Consider the following 20,953-nt stretch of genomic DNA (forward strand, 5'->3'; position numbering starts at 1 on the left):
ATGGTAACTGCTAAAAATAACTCTGAAGACAACTGTTTGTGTTAAGATTTGAGATCACTTAATAAATGTATAATGCTTGAATAGCATCGTATTCACAATATGCAAGCTGCCATCGGAAGTGCTTCTCACGTTTCTTTCATCTATTGAAATCCGCCTATCATTGGGTTGCTTTGCCTGCTCTGTCGAGAGATTTGACCAACTTTGTTACACCTTTTGGTGCCTTTGTACCATGTCCATCTGGGTGAAAGAGGACATTATCTCTGCCATCCTGACAGACTACCAGCCTTCAAATTTAGAGATGACTGCCACCCCATTAGTCATCATTGTATATTGAAAGGAACTGCCACATGCTGGTTCCTTTCAATGTACGAAGTGTTTGCTGGATGACTGCTGTCTGTTTTGACTTCCATTCACAAAACTTTTCTGAAGATTTTTTTCCTGAAACGAACTCCTAAAACAGGCAAAAACTAATGACTGCCACAGCCTTAGAGTTTTCTCCCAGGGGGTGGGGTCATTTTTTTTTCTACCCCACACCAACAGGTTTTCCAGTCTGTGACGAACAGGGCATTACACCATCCACTCTGGGACAGGAGGAGTAATGTCCTTCCATCTGACATCCCCTACTCTGCCAGAGGAAAACTTAAGGCCTACCCATCTCTTTATGAGACATGCAAGGCAAGTATTTGGTGGGCACGGTACTCTAAAGCATTTACAAAGCTCAAAAACAGGCATTTAGGTTTTTAAAAAAAACAATATGAGACAAAAAAATCTAAAGTAGGCATTGTGTAGCAGTTCAGTGTTCAAATAGATTTGGGTCACTGGATAAAGAAAGTAAAATAGGACTAACTAAAAAATACAATTAAAAAAATGCACCTTTTTATCAAAATGGCTGCCGATTTCATAAAGAAAAAGGTTTCTACAAAAGGTTTACCAACCCTTATCCTAGAAGAAGAGTATAATTTGAACACATCACTTTCTCAAGTGCCAGGCGTTCCCCAAACACAACTATTTTTTCAGTTCATAGTTTGAAGAAAAGTAATACTCACCGAAGGCATACCATCCACCATTTTGTACCAGGTCCATTCAGGGTGGGGGTACCCTGCCGATTTGCAGTAAAGAAGAGCATCCTGTCCTTCATGCTTGTTTTCACTCTTCTTATGGCCGGTAATGTCAGGAGCAGCTATAGAGAGAGAAATACAGTACTAAAAGAGATGACAGACAAACTAACGTATTACCACACTGTTAGATACAGGCCTTAACGAGAAAAGGGTGGTGGAAGGCAAAGCTTTGGTGGAAGGCAAAGCTTTGCTTGATGCCAAGGCATGCTGATTAGTTAATCTTCAAACAACTTGAAAAGATATGGGTTATCTTCTCTCCTGTAGGATGTGTATTTACCAGTAAATAAACTTCATTCCTTCTAGAATCTACTTAATTAATCTACTTCAAGATGCTACTGGCAAGTACTTTGCTCAGTTGGTATGCTGTTGATGCTTACATGTGCACTACAATTTATTTGCTCGGTATGTGCAGCAATCTAACCTGCCTCCGACTACAGCATTTGGATGTTTCTGTTTGGACCTTCAGTTAGAAAGATTGTAGTCCACGGATCTGCACCATGTTACTGCTAAAGGGGATGGGGGTTGTCTGCGACAAATCACTGCACATTTAAGTTTGGAGCATAGCTCTGTAGCAGTTATGGGTTTGCATTATTGCCTATCGTTACTACCATAACACTTGTTTAAAAGGTACAAAGTTGTTTAGAACCTCCACCATCTCTGGATTGTGTTAAATATTCAAGAATAGTGATATTTGTGTATATGTGTTGGATCAGGGAACACATTTTAAATATGAACATTTTCAAGCTTGGAAACAGTTTTGTATTGCAATGTGCATATAGGAAGCAACATTTTCTGTATTTATTTCAATCAGTTCATTTGAATGAAGCATCACTAGAAAGACTATTTAAAAATAAAATAACCACCAAATAGGGAACAGTGATCTTTTTCGTCGACTTTCTTATGACTGAAATGTGAAACAATCACTTTCCAATTCCAGAAGATCCACTTTAATATCATGCATAAGCGGTACAGCAAGCCAGCTAATATCTCTCCATTTACTGTGCATGTCTTCCTAAATAGTTTGTGTGTTCCAGGGTTATATTTATTCCAGTTCCATTACAAGACGTTTGGTATTTCTCCAAGTCCAAGGGTGACTGCTTAAAAAAACCCTATAGTTCTTTTGGGAGAAGATCGATTTTGTTTGCAGTTTCTGTAAAGGATTTCCCCCACAACCGTTTCTTCAGTAATTATGATAGCTCTCTTTCAGCAACACCCTCTGGTGTGAGAAAAAGTATTGGAGGTAGAGGCAACATTGCACAGCCACGCGTCTGCTGTATATTGTTTGGAATTTACATACATGGAGTTGGTCTGCGGGCTGAACAGGGCTAGCTGGGGGAACAAAAAAGTAAGTTATTATAGAGTTCTGGGTTGTTATAGATTTCTGGCTCAAATGTAACAGGGAGAAAAATATTTTGATTCAGCCTTATCATTGCTGTGAGGTAATGAGTGTGGAACAAACGTCCAACTGCGACACAGTTTTGGGACTTAACTTCAGCAAAGGAGCGGACGACAAGTTAAGGATTCAACCATTTCAAAAGGGGTGCATACTCTTAATCCACAGAACATAATCCAGTGCACACCTCTCCAGTTGACATCTCATTCCAAGAGGTAACAAATAATGCTAGAAATGTAATTACTAATGCATCTTTCCCACTTGAAAGCAACCTACACCAAAGTTAAGTATCAGAATCCAGTCCTCTTAGAACCCAACTTGGGCACATAATATATGTTGTCCTTCATAAAATCCATAAAGGGGTGCCATGGCAAAAAATAAAAAGTACCCAGAAAAAACTGCTTCCAATAGTAAACTAATTCAGCGACCAGGAATAGATACAAACCTTTTGCATCTAATTCCATGGTACCTGCAATAAATGCAGGCACATGACTCAATGTGAAGAAAAAAGCACCAAACATTGGTCACTTGCTTACATGTGCCACGTTTCCTGGCCCAAGTATGGTAATGGTATGGTACAATTGAGTCTGCAGATGTTTCCAGTTTCTCACCAGAAACCTAGAAAATAAGAGGTGTTGTACAGAAAACATTAAAAAAGTGATACATTTACAACAGATCAAGTGGTAAGTGCAGCAGAGCAACTAGTTCATGCCTTTTGTCAAGCATAAGCTGTGCCTCCTATAGTTACCTTGTATGTTACAAGGGTATGACAAAAAAAAATGTTGTTACATTATTGTCCTTCTGTGTCAGGTGGTAAAATCTTAGACCAGGATGAACCTGCTTGATCTTTCCGACCCGCGCACCAACGGGGTCAGGGTCATATTGCACATAGGTCCCAATCTATGGCAACAACTTATTTGATTTTTGTAATTTTGGTGAAATTTTATTAAAATGTACTCTATTTTTCTAATTCGATTTGGGTTTTTTAATTGTGCTTCATTTTAACTTTATTACTGTTTAGGTTCTACATACATACTTTACACATTGCCCTAGGTTAAGCCTGTCTGCTGTGTACCATATCCATCATTGGACTGAGCTCAAGTCAAGTTAATTTAGAGACTTTGAGAGTTCACCCTGAAAAGATTGCGATTATTCCTTGAGGAGGGTAGTCACTACCCCCTAATTAATAATCCAATTGCCAATCTTCAGCACAGTAAAATATGAACATTCTTTGTTGGATGGCTCTGGAGCTCACCCGGTTGTCCTCAAGGGGAAAATAAAGTGGTCCTCAAAGTTGCAAGTAGTAGATCAAGTTCTAAAATGCTGCCTGTCATCAAGCTCTATCCTGACTGAGATGGATATACTACCACCAGTATTATTTAAACACAAGAAGAGACACAATCCAAATTTTTATCAAGAGAAGGACAGAGAATATGGCACTAGATTCTGCATCAGGAATTTAACACTATTGGGACACGAGGGCAAGATGGCGTCCGCACGGTCAGTCGAGGTGGACGTGTGAGCAGAAGTCTCTCGCTGGCCCACAGGTGGAAGCTATGGCGCTGAACTGCTGAAGCGCTGAATTGCTGTTAGTACCCGGCTAAGTGAAAAAATTTCTCTGCAGAGCTTATATGAGGAGGTCTATCGCAAAATGCATGCGTGATAAAGCTGGACCTTACCGGGAGTATAAGTGATTCATCAGGAGAAACGGACGGTCGGAAAGCAGTAACAATCCAACCTCCCGTTTGTTTGTCGGAGACACGTAGATGCTGGAGGTTGTCTTCGCGTTTCTGCAGTCTTGTCGTGCTTGGTGGGCAGTAACACGCTCAGGTGTTGCGGCTTGGCTCAGAGAACGCCGATTTCAGCGCGGGTGTACTAAGAGGAGGACGTGGACTGTGGAATCCGAAACAGCAATGGCTCCTAAGGGCGCCCGCAGGGCACGAGTCCAAGAGACGGCCGGGAACATTGCAGCCAATACCGGAGGTGAGAAGGACCCGTGTGGGGCGGGCACGGAAAAAAATATGTCTGGGAATGGGATTGCTATGGAGAAACCGGCAGAGAAGAGTAACGATTCCGGCTCTCTTTACTGTGGCAGAGGAGAAAAGAAAGGGTAAGACCCCCAAAGCGCCAGCTGAGAGTCGGATAACAGAAATAGTACCAGCAGATTTACGAAGCATTTTCGAAGAAGGGGGCCACAAGGTAACTGACATTGAGACTGAGACTAGCATTGATAATGTTGATAACGCCGACAAAGAGGTATTATTAAATAATGGTACACCTGCAGTGACTAATGAATCTGTAAATGAATTGGCTATGTCCGAATCGTCCTTTGCTGCAACCCACGGAAAGGGGGTCATTAGTGAACCGGAGTCAGGGAACTTTTACTCAGCCTCAGAAAACTCTGCTTCTTCTTCTTGCGAGGACTTGGCGGCACAGTACTCCAAACAGATGCGTATGGGAGATGAGGAGAGCGAGACAGAATATGATGAAGTAGATGACAATATGGAGGATAGCCCCAATACTGTAAGAGGGGCAGAGGATGCGTTAATGATAGAAGGAGCTACCGGTAGTTTTCAGGAGTGTGCTGAGGAGAACATAACATTAGCCACAATATATCAAACCATACTGCATCATATGGATAAGACAGAGCAGGATAGTTTAAAAATTCAGAATTCATGCCGCAAGCTGCAAGGGTCCATTCGCAGGCTAGTGAAGCCACAATCTGAGTTTGGGGAAAGGTTTACGGAAGTGGAAACAAGAGTTTCTAACATTGAAGATGAATTGGTGAAGCAGAAGGTTGTTACAGAGACCTTTAAAGCGGATAAAGAAGATATGCTATGGAAAATGGCAGATTTTGAGAATCGAGCCCGGTGGAACAATTTAAGATTAATGCAAATTCCGGAAGGGAAAGAAGGACATGATGTACGGAAATTTGTGGTAGACCTATTCCAAAAGGCCTTTCCGGACTTGAAAAAATGGGATTGGGACAGAGAGGTAGAAAGAGCCCATAGATATCCGTTTAACATTCATCTTCAATCTGGGCTAAATGTCTCTAAACCTAGACCAGTACTAGTTGCATTTAATAGCTTTCGTCCCAGAGAAGATATTTATACGCATACTAGACCTAACAGTAAGAGTATGGCTGATGGATTTAACTTCTTCGCTACACCAGACTTTAGCAAATATACAATGGATAGTCGGTGGCAGCTACGTCAACTGGTCAATCAATATCAAGCAAAAGGAGCACAAGCCTATATAATGAACCCGGCAAAGTTGAAGGTGATTTATAAGGAGAAGACTCGATTCTTTACTAACGTCACGGCGGCAAAAGAATATCTGTCATCCATGAATGACTCTTAGGTACCAGTTACTGATTCAGCAAACGGACAGGCATTTTGTATAACGCACAATATAGAATGGTTGCTGTAATCTCTCTCTCTGTTCTTTAAAGGAACGGTTATATATTTAGGAGATGTACTGTTTATCATTTGGTTTTTGATAGTAAGAATTGTAAGGTATGGATATCACGGTGCAAATCAGCAGTTTGCATACAAGTTAAAAAGTTAAAAGTTGAATGGAAAGAAACCTGTGGGGTGACGACAGAGGGGGCAGGAAGCTCATTACCATCACCAGGACCAGAAGTCCGAAAGCCTCGGTAATGGAGGGGGGGAGGGTGACCGGGGGGCTAGGGGGTTGTTGGTGGAGGTGGGCACTGGGGCTAAAGGGGAAAAAATACATGTTGGGGTCAGATGACTGTATAGAATTGATAAAAAGCCATAGATCTATTATTAGAGTACTAGCTGGGGGTAGGATGGGATCTACCAAAGTAATAAGGAATTATGTAAGTGGAGAAGGCAAAGATGGTGAGAAACTACTGTGATGGCAAGGAATATCAAAATTTGTTCTATTAACGTATCGGGTCTCAATAATATCAATAAAAGGAAGAGGATTGCTTCGGAAATTCGTTTTTTGAAACCGGATATTTTGTGTTTGCAGGAGACCCATCTCCCTTGGGAGAAAAGGGGCTTAGCTGCTGATTTAGGGTATATGTTGTTGGCAGCATCTCAGCAAACAAGTCTGATTAGAGGGGTAATGATTTTGATTAGACCGCGTTTAGGTACGCTTGTACGCAGTTTAACGGACAGATGGGGTAGATGGGTGATAGTGACATTAAATATAGGAGGTACACACATAACGATATGTTCAATTTATGGATCTAACTTGGATGAGGGGGAAGTATTTGAGCATTTAAATTCTGAGCTGGCTAATTGGAGCTCTCCCTTGGTCGTGTGTGGTGATTTGAACATTAATTTGGTGGCTGGGGAGTTAGATGCTGGAGCAGAGAATTATAAGGGGCGAAAACCTCGTGTTTTTAAAGCATTATACAACTTAGTTAAAAATTAGTTAAAAATTATCCAACAATACCAAGGTATACTTATTATTCTTCACCACACAGGAAATTTGTTCGCCTGGATTATTTTTTTACTTCAACTAGCATCCAATCCAATACCAAGATTCAGCTATACCCCAGGGTAACATCGGACCATTCCCCACTGATAATTGAGATTGCCCATGTTGGAGAAATGAAACAAAGTAGGTGCTTTTCGTTCGACAGGAAACTTTGCCTGGATGAACAATATAGAGAATATATGGGTGAATGGATTGCAGAATTTATACAGAACAATATGAGCTCTGCTAACATTGAGATAATATGGGATACTTGGAAAGCCTGTTTTAGAGGGGAAGCGGTGAGTTACGGACTCTATTACCAAAATCAGCAAAGGGGAAAAATGCGGGATTTGTATGATCAGCTGTGTAAGGCTGAATAATACCTGACTAAAGAAATAGAGAAGGGGGATAATATAATTAAAACCCAGGAGTATGAGGAGTTAATTGCTAAATGTCTTGCCAACATTACAGGAGTTTGGTGTGAGGAGATAGCTCGGAAATATCTTACATATAGAAGGTATATTCATGAGTATGGGGAGGCTATAGGAAGGGCTCTGGCCCTAAAATTAAAAATGAAGGAGTCTGCTCGCCAAATTCCGAAAATGCAAGATAAAAATGGGGTTATGTTTGAAGATCCTGAGAAAATATTGGAAATATTACACCAGTTTTACACTGAGTTATATACCCATCAATCTAATTTATCTCCCGACGCCTTTCTGCATGAGGTAATTTTCAGTAAATTAACAGATCTTGAGAAATAGGCGTTAGATCAGCCTTTTTCAATGGAAGAACTGGAAAGAGCAGTCAAAACTATTCCGAACGGGAAGGCAGCTGGCCCTGATTTTATTCCAGGGGAGGTGTATAAATGCTTTTTTGAACCTTTAAAAACTCTTATGTTGGAGACTTTTAGAATGGCACAATCAGGGAGAGCTCCACAGTCATGGGACGATGCTTCAATTGTTGTTTTTGCTAAGAAAGGAAAACCCCCAGAGCAGCCCGCCTCATATCGGCCCATATCTTTATTAAATTGCGATAGCAAGATTTATTCAAAGATACTAGCAAACCGCATGTCTAAGGTTATAACATCTTTAGTATCACTGAATCAGCATGGGTTCATTCCAAATAGAGGAACTGTGGCACATGTTAATAAGGTGATCACCTTGATTGACATAGCAGAAACCGAGAGAAGAGACTTGGCGCTGATATTACTAGACGCTGAGAAAGCGTTCGATCGCGTAGAGTGGGCATATTTGTGGGTAGTAATGAATAGAATGGGATTTGGTAAAAACTTTCTGAGAGCTATTAAGGTATTGTATAGATCACCTAACGCGAGAGTTGTAGCTAAGGGCCGAAAGTCGGAAAGGATAGTTATTACAAGAGGTACACGCCAGGGGTGTCCCTGCTCTCCACTCCTCTTTGCGCTATTTATTAATCCATTCTTAACTACACTGCTAGAGTCACCACATATTAAACCATTCATTGCCTCTAGCGTACCTCACTTAGTATCCGCGTATGCGGATGACATAGCCATCACTATCACTGATCCTGGGCAGGCAATGACAGAGATTGAACGCTTGGCCACTGATTTTGGAAATAGCTCCGGCTATAAGTTAAATGCCGGAAAAACGCAGGTGATCTGCACAGATAGCGTTCAATTTAAGGATGATAGGGTTACCTCCGAAGTGACATATTTAGGAATCATAATTAAATCTCATACACAGGAGATAGTAGACGTTAATTGGGGTAGGATAATGCAACAACTCAAGCAATCCTTAGATAGATGGGGGCGACTCCAATTATCCATAATTGGGAGAGGCAACATCATTAAGATGAATGTATTAGCCAAGATATTATATTTATATCACAGTATCCCCCTAGAGATACCCTTAAATCATATTCATAAGCTGCAAACCTTATGTATTACATTTTTTTGGGCACCCGGAAAAACCAGGCGAGCAATGAAATGGTTGACCTTGCAAATAGAGAGAGGTGGGCGTGTGATTCCGGACTTTGTGTTTTAATATTATGTTTGTTTTTTACAAAGAATGAGAATCTTGCTGACTGGAGAACAAATTGAGGATCCGGCAGAGTCCCCGTCGATATTCTATTATCACACCCGTTTTAAGGTGGTTGAGTCTGCATATAAAGTTTGGAGAAAGGTTGTGAAGATTATGAAGCTAGAGAGAATATCATATCATACTCCTTTTTCAGCGGAGAAAATACTCCCATCGATATTCTGGGACAATGTAGCAAAAGAATGGAGCAAGAAAGGGGTGGTCAGAATTGGAGATCTATATGAGGCGGGCGGAATATTTAGATCTTTTTCAAATATGGGTACTAAATATCAGCTACCTCATTTTTCCTTTTTTAAATATCTCCAAGTTGGAGATTTTTGTTTAAAGAAACTAACCAGACCCACTCCTAATAAATTAATAGAGGCAATTCAATAAAAGAAAGGATTGGTATGATATATCGGTTGCTGATGGAATATAATACCTGATGACTTGAACAAATATAATGTATACTGGCAGAACCAGTAGGAGGAAACCGACCTAAATATTGTAGATACTATTCTGATGGCTAAGGATATGTGTTTGTCAGCCAATCTGAAAACTCAGGTATATAAGACTATATTTAGATTATATTACACTCCCAAACGAATGGCGACATGGGGGCCTATGTATGATGGAAAGTGTTTTCGGTGTGGAGGGGAAGATGCAGATATTGTTCATGTCTTTTACAAATGCCCTAAACTATTGTCTTTCATTTCCAGTATAGAAAGGTTTATATCTTTAGTTATTCATTGTCCGATTAAAATATCCCCCGCACTTATGTTAATCGGGGGGGGGCAATGTGTTAATGAAAATGTGAATTTGGGTAAATTTAAGAACTTTTTATTTGTGACAATGACCATTGCCCGGTTACGTATTGCCACAGAATGGCTACAACCTGAAGCACCGATGTTTGAATTTTGGAGAAGGAAAATGCTTAATGTATATGAGTTAGAATGGAATCTGTATGCTCTAAAGGGTGTTAGGAAAAAACGACTAGGTATATCGATTTGGGGGGTATTTAAAGAGTATTTAGAGTAACAGTTTATGGATCTACGTATTTTGTATATTCTGTATATGAATTTGGTAATCTCACCCTCCCCGGCCGCTTCAGACTATTTTGTAAATTAAAATTGTGGATGTATATATTTTGATTTTGATGCTGTGAAAGTACTATTTGTCAAATGACTCAACTGTGGCAATAAAAAAAAAGAAAAAAAAAAAAATTTAACACTATTGCAGGCTACTTCGCATGCCTTCAGGAATTCAAAGTAGACAAGTTCAGCAGGTGTTCTCAGTAGACACACAAGAAGATACTTAGCAATATCTTTTAAGAGGACTTCACTGCTTGGTATCAGCACATCTAATATTGTACACCACAGAAACGTACAGAATGCCAAGACAACATGTCTAGAAACCTCTCACCAAACTGCAAATCAACACTTTTTAAACAGACTAGTGCAGGACATTTCCTTCATCTCTTCTTCTACTGGTTTCTTGTCCAAATTTATAAGCAACCTGAAACACTGGCACAGCACAAATTCCTATTGCTACCAACAATCAAGCAGGATTCGATGACTCAATAGTTTTACACTCTACGAAATAATACATAATAATAATGTTTATAAGTTTTGAAGTAAGCAATTATATTTAGGCATTATAAGAATACAAAATAAATAAAAAAGTACTGACTTCAGTTAGCCTGACCACTGATGCCATGTTAACAAAGATTGATATTGTAACATTGAAAGGCCTGTTTATCATGCAGATGTTTTTCTTTCCACTGCAGATCCTATAACTTTTCAGAAGATTTGTTAGATTGTGATGATAGAGAGGTTCTCACTGGGAGGAGAGGAGGCATCAGAAGGATAATTCATGGGAAGAACTGTTTGAACCACTAAATGTGACCAAAGAAACTTGAAGGAACTGTTTCTGTGGCTCAATGTGAAGTTGTGAGAAACTGGGGAGCTAGCCTACACACAGGAGTTTACTGAAGTATTATTGCATGTTGTGAACGTATAATGTAAAACTTGTTTCAATTTACAATTGAATGTCTTCATATTAGTGTGTGTTTCAATTTACAATTGAATGTGTTCATATTAGTGTGTGTTCCAGGAGTAGGAGGGACTTTTCTCGCTCGCATTTTCTGGAGATCCATCTTTGGGTTTTTGAGACCAATGAGACCATATCTCTCTTTTTAAGAGATTTCTTTGAGTATATTCCCAGTTTCCTTAGATTCCTGCTGATTTATTGCTGAGAATACTTTCCAGCTTGACATTTTTTATTTTTTTTGCTGTGCAAAGGCTTTATGCTTATACATTTATTGTCTCACCAGAACTCTTTATTAGGTTTTCTGAACTGACACCTTATTCTATTTCATTGTACTATTCAGTCATATTTACCAACACAGTTTTTCACCTTATGTTGAAACATCAATTACTGGATTATATATTCATTTTTAATGCTGATATGTAAAAGACTAATGTGTATTGAATAAATAATTAAACTAAAGAATTGATTAATAAAACCCTTTAACTCACACAAAATCTCTTTACTGACTTTAATAATTTAATCTTTTATATGGTTTTAATGTAGATGATCAATTCTTTCAACTTCTCTTTATCGATGAACAAAGGTCCATACAATCAATGGCGGGGTTATTTAATGATTACGCCCAAAGATTAAGATATAGAAATCCCCACTCAGTCAAGTGGTGGTCACTCCCTCGGTGCAGATATTGCTCACTCGTACTAAAATACAATATTTGACAAACAGTAGGCTTACGAAATCTGAACGATTGATTCTTGCAGCTGAGAACGTGTTTTTAAAACTATATCAAAGTATCAATCCAGCTACATTGTTATCATTACCTGAAAATGAAATTGATGGTGATGAGGTTGAACAGGATTGCCTTGATGTTACGGATTTGTGCACCAGGCAAGACCAGACATTAAAGATGTACCTCTGGATGAGCCGACCATGTAATTTTTGTGGATGGCTCATTTTTAAGAAATAACGAGAGGAGTTTGAGAGCAGCTTAGGCTGTTTGTACAAACCAGCAAGTAATAGAAGCCTCCTGGCATCTTGATGGTACCTCTGCACGACCGGCGGAATTAATTGCCCTTACACAAACATGACTAAATTTACAGAGGGTCAGTTTGGCTTTGGTGGGTCATGACTTTCGGAAGCTGTGGTCATAGACGAAATTCATTCATGACATCATCTGGATCATTGATATGAAATGGGGAATATGTGATGAAATTGTTGAAAGCTTTACCACAAGGGATTGCTTTGGTAAAATGTGTAGCCCACAGAAGTGGCGATGACTAACAGTAGGAAACAATATGAAGAGAAATTGCTCGGTATTGTGGTATGCACATTTTACAGAGAATATATGTTATGTTCTGTTAATATATTTATTAAGCGCACAAATACCCAGAGGTGTCTTGGCTCTGAGATCTGGAGAAGCAAGTTCATGTAAGGCATGGGTCTCTATTTATTAAACAACCAAGTTGCTTTCAGGGCCTTCCTAAAATAAAAGAAGGTTGGAAGTGTTGTAATGGAGAAGAGAAGTACATTACAGAGTTTGGAGGCTGACACTCTAAAGCTTCTGTAAACACAAACAGATGCTGTTTGAAAGCGACGCACTATTCACATGCCCCCGCGGGGTGCTCTATATGCCAAGGTAATACAATTTACTCAAAAGTTTAAAGATATTTCTCAAAAACATCCCTTGTTGGAATTCATTCAACAAAAATGATATGCATTTTTCTGCAGCAGAAAGGTACAGACAAATCAAATGAAGAACGTTGTATATTTAATTGAAATTTTTCTTCTTTCTTTTCCTTTATCCTCGTGTCAGATGATACATTACTTCATGTACATCCCATCCTCTTTTTCAGTTAATCCCAATGCATTTCGGTATGATTATACCTTCATCAGGGGAATACTATAATTGAAATGAATACAATGACAATAATCAGACTTGAATTTTGGGGAGCCCCAAACTCCACCTCGTGTACATTTCGACTATAGTGCAAGTTTGTCAAAACTAGTACCAGCTTAGCTCAACCCTCACCTACATGTGAAAGAAAAAAGTGCCAACACCACAATCATCATGTGTCCATGCACAGTGTAATCTCATGTACACATGTACCTGAATCTGCGCACTGATCGACCTTTCCTCTCAGATAGGTGATATTCCTAAATAAATGAAGTACAAAAAGTGACTCCCTGTTCAAACCGCTGTAAAAGAATTCTACCACACCACATGGCGACACAGAAACCCACCGCCGCCTACCTGCATCACTTCGTGTCCTCTCGTGTAATGTAGTTTGAACCTGGTACAATTTCTCGCTATCTGCGGGGAACACAAATATCACCATAAGTTCTCCGCTGCTGAGTCCTAACGCCTCCCTGCCTTGCGCCTAACCCCTTCCCTTCCATGTACCTGCTCGTGAAAACACCTCTCTTCTGCCCGTCGTCTTGCGTCCTCCAGCCGTTACCCCTCCGCCTTCCTTAAAGGAAAGCCAGCGTTTTCGTATAGACACTGTAAAAGGACTAATGAACTACGTCCTCCTGCGGGCGCCATTTCTAACTGGTCATTAGGTCAATTAATCGAATATGACAGCTACTCATAGTACGATGTAAAAAATACTGAATGAAACGTGAGAGACTAAAAAGAAAAAAGTGGCGATTTTTTAATCCTAAACTAAGTGAGTGCTGGTTGTGACAAAGTTGCTAACAGTGTTACCATGATAAGAACAACCACAGCAATAACATATGTTACTCTCAATGCAAGTGATTATTTACAAGAAACAAATTAATTCAATTTTGTCATTGAGCCCATCCGGTTCTAGCGTATTCAAATGGCGAATCCAGTATGTCTCCCTTTGTGATAATTGGCGGTTGGTGTCAGCATGTACCTCCTGATTTATGCTTTCTAGCACAGTGAACCGTAATTAAAAAATCGCCACTTTTTTCTTTTTAGTCTCTCACGTTTCATTCAGTATTTTTTACATCGTACTATGAGTAGCTGTCATATTCGATTCATTGACCTAATGACCAGTTAGAAATGGCGCCCGCAGGAGGACGTAGTTCATTAGTCCTTTTACAGTGTCTATACGAAAACGCTGGCTTTCCTTTAAGGAAGGCGGAGGGGTAACGGCTGGAGGACGCAAGACGACGGGCAGAAGAGAGGTGTTTTCACGAGCAGGTACATGGAAGGGAAGGGGTTAGGCGCAAGGCAGGGAGGCGTTAGGACTCAGCAGCGGAGAACTTATGGTGATACTTGTGTTCCCCGCAGATAGCGAGAAATTGTACCAGGTTCAAACTACATTACACGAGAGGACACGAAGTGATACAGGTAGGCGGCGGTGGGTTTCTGTGTCGCCATGTGGTGTGGTAGAATTCTTTTACAGCGGTTTGAACAGGGAGTCACTTTTTGTACTTCATTTATTTAGGAATATCACCTTTCTGAGAGGAAAGGTCGATCAGTGCGCAGATTCAGGTACATGTGTACATGAGATTACACTGTGCATAGACACATGATGATTGTGGTGTTGGCACTTTTTTCTTTCACATGTAGGTGAGGGTTGAGCTAAGCTGGTACTAGTTTTGACAAACTTGCACTATAGTCGAAATGTACACGAGGTGGAGTTTGGGGCTCCCCAAAATTCAAGTCTGATTATTGTCATTGAATTCATTTCAATTATAGTATTCCCCTGATGAAGGTATAATCATACCGAAATGCATTGGGATTAACTGAAAAAGAGGATGGGATGTACATGAAGTAATGTATCATCTGACACGAGGATAAAGGAAAAGAAAGAAGAAAAATTTCAATTAAATATACAACGTTCTTCATTTGATTTGTCTGTACCTTTTTGCTGCAGAAAAATGCATATCATTTTTGTTGAATGAATTCCAACAAGGGATGTTTTTGAGAAATATCTTTAAACTTTTGAGTAAATTGTATTACCTTGGCATATAGAGCACCCCGCGGGGGCATGTGAATAGTACGTCACTTTCAAACAGCATCTGTTTGTGTTTACATTTTGTTACTGACGAGAGCCAGTCAGGTTGGGCGATAGCACCTACACAAATACAGCACTTACAATTGATGGTCAAGTGAAATAGATTCCCGAAAGGAGTGCAGAGTGTCAATTTCATATACTCTAAAGCTTCTGCCACCCCAACTGGCTTTGAAAAATCTCGGAATTGCTAACAATTTAGCTCCTTCTGAGCGCAGATACCTTTTAGGGACATACCGGTATAATAGACGTCTCAGGAACTTAGGACCAGAATCGTGAATTGCCTTGCAGGTAGTGCAAAGGAACTTAAAGATAATAGGGCTCTTGACTTAAAGCTAGTGCAGCTTTTGCAAATGTTTCCGGACTGAATGATACTTGGAAATTCCCAGCAAAAGCCTGGTGGCCACATTCTCATTTATTTGCAACTTAATGAGTTGTTTCTGAGGCACACCAAGATAGAGACCATTACAATAGTCTTATTTGGCCAGAGTCAGTGAGGTAATCATCGTTTTCCTGTTGTCTGCAGGAATAAAAGGTAGTATTTTTTTTAATTATTTTAAGCAACAACAAAAAAACTAAGAGGAGGAAACGGCATTAACCTGTGCCTCAAAGTTCAGTTTATTGTCCGTTTATTATAAGAATATACAAATGAATCTGATAAGGACACCACCATTTTAATGCGGTTATCAGTAGCTGAACAATGGGAGAAAATCAAAAGGTTGCAAGAGGAAGTTTCAGAGGTAGAACAGAAAGGATGGATTACAGCAGGCTGTTTTAAACATGCCAATTATATTTGGGTTTCAGCGGATGGAAGACCTGTGTTGCCAGACAGCCTGTTGTTTCTCATGACATGCAATGGTTATATTGTTTAGGCAGAATGGGTTTAATCCCCAATTTAGAGCTCCAGCTGAGGATCTATGCCACAGGTGTATGACAAATCCGCAGATGACTGTAGGGAGAAGGACTCCGGTAACAGTGAGTCACATAGGAAGATCCAGACGACCCTTTAACAGGATGCAGTTGGACTTTGTCGAGATTACGGTTTGTAACGGGCTGAGATATCTAATGATTATGTATCCATTTTCTCCCAATGGGTGGAGGCCTAGTCAACTGACAAATGAAAATCTCACTGTAGCCAGACTGCTGTTACGAGAACTAATTCCACAGTTTGGATTTACAGATTCTCTGGGGTCACACCAAGGGACCCATTTTAATAATGATGTCCTTAGAATGCTGCGTGTGGCACTTAAAGTGGAACACAGATTGCTTTGTAGTTGTCTTCCTGAAACTTTGGGTATATTTGAACAGCTTAATGGAACGCGGAAGCAACGTTTGGCCAAAGTCTGTGCATCTACTACACTGAAATGGCCAGATGCTTTACCATTAGTGTTGATGAGTGTCCAAAGAACTCCTGACACGAGGATTGGATTATCAACCCAAGAGATCCTCATGGGAAGTGGTATGAGACTGCCTGCTGTGCCTGCGAATGCGCTTGCGAACATCACAGATGACATGAAACTAGACTACTGCAAAGGGTTAGCTGATGTGGTGAGTTCAGTCTCACCAGGTTGGAGCTGTTACAGCTACTCTGAATCAGGAGCAATGCCACAATTCTAACCCTGGAAACTGAGTTTAGATCAAAAAAGCACGCTTCAGAATCCTGTCTGGAGCAGAGGTGGAAAGACCCTTACCAGGGGATACTGATCACCAACACTGCTGTGAAATGTGCTGGGATATCTAACTGGGTGCATGCTTCCAACATCCAGAAAGTGAGGTGTTCGTTTGAAGAAGTTGTGATCTTTGAGCCAAGTCAGAGGCTACCTGTATCCATATGTCCTAAAGAATTAGAGGGGGGTGAAGTACAGCAGAATTCATCACTTGTACAAGTCCCAGAAATCCCACAAAGGGGTGTGGAGGTATCCATTGAGAATGGAGAACTGAAAGTAAAGGAGCTGTGGAATTGCCATCAGAGCAAATGAACGATCCGGGTGAAGTTACAAGTGTGAGGAGCAAAAGACCCCTATGGAGATGGGAATGGCCAAGTAATAAGACAATTGATAAATAGTGTGTCAGTTGAATGCATACAACAAACCATATTCGAAGAAACAGAATCCAGTGGTATAAGCAAGTCAGAAGAAGATCAACAGACACCAAGGAGATCCAGGTGAGCGAGAGTAACTTGCTACAAGTATTGTGCACCTGTGTGGACTTACTAGACAGAGAAGGTGCCCAACGCAGCAGATGAACAAGTTACTTACCTTCGGTAATACCTTATCTGGTAGAGACTCTCTAGCTGCAGAATTTTTACCTTTGAATGTTCCCCAGGCATCAGACTGGATCCGGAATTTTTTCATGAGCAAAAACACTGCATGCCGCTCAGCTCCATGTGGCATTATCGGTATCCTCTGCACCAAAAGTGACGTGCCCTGCCTATTTAGGCGCCACCCAGCATGCTGATGTCAGTTTCTTTTTTTGAGTTTCCATGCCAGAAGTGCGGTGCCACGAAGAACACCGAGCACATATTTTTCTCTAGTGCGCTGAAAAGGGAGGTGGGGCAGGGGGAGGAGGAACGGGGAAGATGTACGGTTCGGTAAGGAATCTGCGGCTAGATAGAGTTTTTACCAGTTGAGGCGTTACTGAAGGTAAGTAACTTGTTCATCTGATAGACTTCTAGTTGCAGGTTACTTACCTTAGATATAGATGCCAAATCAAAACCTCCCCAGAGGTGAACCTGTAAAACAGTTGCACACTAAAATGTCCTGCAGGACCGATCGGGCAAATTGCCTGTCAAGATGTACCTGACTGTCCAGGCAGTCGTGCTTGGTGAAAGCATGCAGAGACACCCACGTTGCTGCCTTACAGAAGTCCAGGACTGGGACATTGCATGCTAATGAAGTGGTTGCAGCCTAAGCTCTGGTGGAATGAGCATGCAAACACTCAGCGGGTTGCTTCTTCTGGGTAGTGCATAGCAGATTTGAATGCAGAGCACAATCCATTCAGTTTCTGCGCAGCCTTCCCCTTCTTGGCTTCAGCATACCCCACGAAGAGTTGTTTTCCCACCCGGAACTATTTTGTGTGGTCAAAGTAGAACAACAACGCTCTTTTTGGATTCAGTCGATGGAGTCGCTCCTCTTCTAAAGAGGGATGCAGTGGAGCATAAACGGTAGGAAGGGGGTGAACTGGCCTACATGAAAGCAAATAACACTTTCGATAGGAAGGAAGCTCTAGTGCTAAGAACCAGCTTCTCTGGGACGATGTTTAGGTACCGAGGCTTAGATGAGAAAGCCTAGAGGACACTGATCCCGCTGGCAGATATTATCGCCACTAGGAAGGCCTTCTTGATGGTAAGGAGCCTGAGAGGAAAGTTGTGTAGTAGCTCAAAGGGAGCACGCATCAGAAGGCTGAGTGGGAGATTGAGGTCCCACTGATGCATGATAAAAGGCAAAGAAGGAAACATATGCTGGAGACCTATTTACAACAGGAGATTTGAACAGGGATGGCGGATCTCGCTACTGCAGAAAGGCTGAGATGGCAGAAAGATAGCCCTTTAAGGTGCAAGAGACAGAATGAATAGATGGACCTGAGAAAGGGGGAAGAAAGAGGGTCAACGTGCTGTTCAGAACTAGCCTTCCCTTGATGTCACAAACGTGCCCCAGCGGCAGGCGTACACAGTCTTGATGGAGTGATGCCTGGGTGCCAAGACCACACTGAAGACTTCAGGTGGAAGGTCAATAGCTGTCAACTGTTCCTGCTCAATCTCCGTGCATGAAGGTATAACGTTGGCAGATTTAGGTGGAGAACCTTCCCCTGCTGCCGTAACAGAAGATTCTCCCAGAGGGGCAGACTGATCAGGGGACCGATGGCCATGCTCAACAGCTCGAGAAACCAAACTCTCTAAGCGCATTCTGGAGTCACAAGGATGACTTGGGCGCAGTCGTTCCTGTCCTTCTTGAGAGGTATGGGCAGGAAGGCGTATAGGAGGCCTGAGCTCCGCTCGATACGAAAAGCGTCTGAGTGAGAGCCACCTTAGACACTTCTGCACTCCAAATTGCTGACACTGTACGTTCTCTGCAGTGGAAAACAGATCTAACCAAGGCTCTTACCCCTGCTGAAAGAGAACTTGCCCCACCCCCGAATGAAGAGGACATTCGTGATTCACTAGGAACCGTCGGCTGAGTTGGTCCGCCCTGGCGTATAGAGAACCTGCCAGGTACTGAACCACCAGGGATATGCCTGCCATTCTAGCTAGGTCCAAGGGCGCAGAACTTCTTGACAAAGGGCCCACAACCCCACCCTGATTGAAGTATCACATGGCGGCGGTGTTGTCTGTGCACACCTGCACTAGCCTTCCCTTGATAGAAGATAAGAAGGTTTTTAATGCCCATGGGATGGCCCGGAGCTCCAGTAGGTTGATGTGGAGTACAGATTTAGCAGGAGACCAGAGGCATCTGATCTCCACCTCTCCCAGATATCCATACCCACCCCAGGATTAAAACATTTGTCACTATTATCAGACCTGTTTGGGCAAGGGAGAGGGGTCTGCCGATTACCCAATCGTGGTTTATTAACAACCACTGCGGATCTTTTGCACTTCCCTCCAAGATCTTGACCACGTTGGAGAGATTCCCTCATTGCTGATCCCAATGGTATGTCAGATCCCATTTCTCCTTTTTGAGGAGAAATTGAGAGGGTGCCGGTCTATGATAAGACGAAGTTCTCCATCTTTCTTGGGCGCCAGAAAGTAGCAGGAATAACTACCATGACCTACTTCTGGCATTGACATCCTCTCTATGGCTCCCTTGGCAAAAAGAACTGCCATTTCCTGGCGGAGTAAAGAGAGATGGTCTCCAGCCAGCATGTCGCAAGTGGGAGGCATGGGTGGAGGGGTAGACACAAGGGTAGGAGGAGAGACCATGGCAAGATCTGGGGAGGTGTCCAGTCCACTTATGTCTGCCAATTCCTCACACCAGTCTATGTTGGGGATCTAGGGGACAGTATACTTCAGGGTCCAGGGCCACTCCCAATCTTCTCCAAGTCCTAGCCCATAGGAATAGGGATCAAGCTCTGGTCTGGTGGGTATGGATCCAGTCAGCACCAGAGTCGGACGACAAACTTCCGGCTCTGGGTTGGAGTTGGGGATGAGAATGGGGCGGCGCCACCGGGAGTTTTGATATCTGGACTGGTATTGGGGAAGGTCGAAATGGTAGGACTGGTGCAGGTTCGTATCCATCTGTGGATCCAAGGGGCCCGTCTGGCACCAGGGGGCGGGCGAGCAGACAAGCCGGCAGGGAAACTGTAGGGACTCCTCCCGACCCAGTGCGCCAGCTGGGTTGGGGCACCCAAATATGAGGTGTAAAGACTGATATAATTTGCAGAGTTTGGGGGGGGGGTCACTACAGATCGAGGAAACTCAGTAAGGTGCAGACCTGGCCCAGGCGCAGGCTTAACCGCACAGACAGGCCGCGAGTGACTATGCTCCCTTATCTTGTCGAATGATTTGAACGGCTGGGGATCAAGAAGGAGGACTGATTACTATTCTCTTTTCCTGGGACTTACCCAAATGGCAGGAAATTTTTGACGAAGATCAATGTCCCCGCGACCGATCCAATGACCTTCCTCTCAACTGGGATCGAGACGGTCACATGTCGAGTAGCGAGGAGTGTGAGGGACAGCCCCCTCAAAGCCTTGGATGCATGGTGTGACAGTCAACACAGGTCTTCCCATTGTGGTCCCACTCGAGGCACCAGAGGCAAAAAAGATGCGGGTCAGTCACTGACATTCGTCTGTGACACGCGGCGCAGGGCTTGAAGCCAGCTTTCTTAGTGGACATCCCTGCTGCACCAGGAGAAAGATTTCAAAAGATTTCAACAAAGGTTGAAAAAAGTTCAATAAAAAAAGTGACAGGGGTTA

At 42.1% G+C, this 20,953-nt stretch overlaps 1 protein-coding gene across 2 annotated transcripts in view; it reads right to left on the reverse strand.

Annotated features, from left to right (window-relative positions):
* NPTN (neuroplastin) overlaps window positions 1–20,953 on the reverse strand; it is a 508,163-nt gene that overhangs the window by 169,708 nt on the left and 317,502 nt on the right. For both annotated transcript variants that reach the window (XM_078685051.1, XM_078685049.1), the window contains one exon: window positions 1,047–1,180. In XM_078685051.1, the coding sequence (XP_078541177.1) occupies window positions 1,047–1,180 (134 nt within the window). The remainder of the gene's footprint in view (window positions 1–1,046; window positions 1,181–20,953) is intronic.

This window comes from Lissotriton helveticus, chromosome 3_2 (assembly GCF_964261635.1).
Source record: "Lissotriton helveticus chromosome 3_2, aLisHel1.1, whole genome shotgun sequence".
NCBI classification, from domain to species: Eukaryota; Metazoa; Chordata; class Amphibia; order Caudata; family Salamandridae; genus Lissotriton; species Lissotriton helveticus.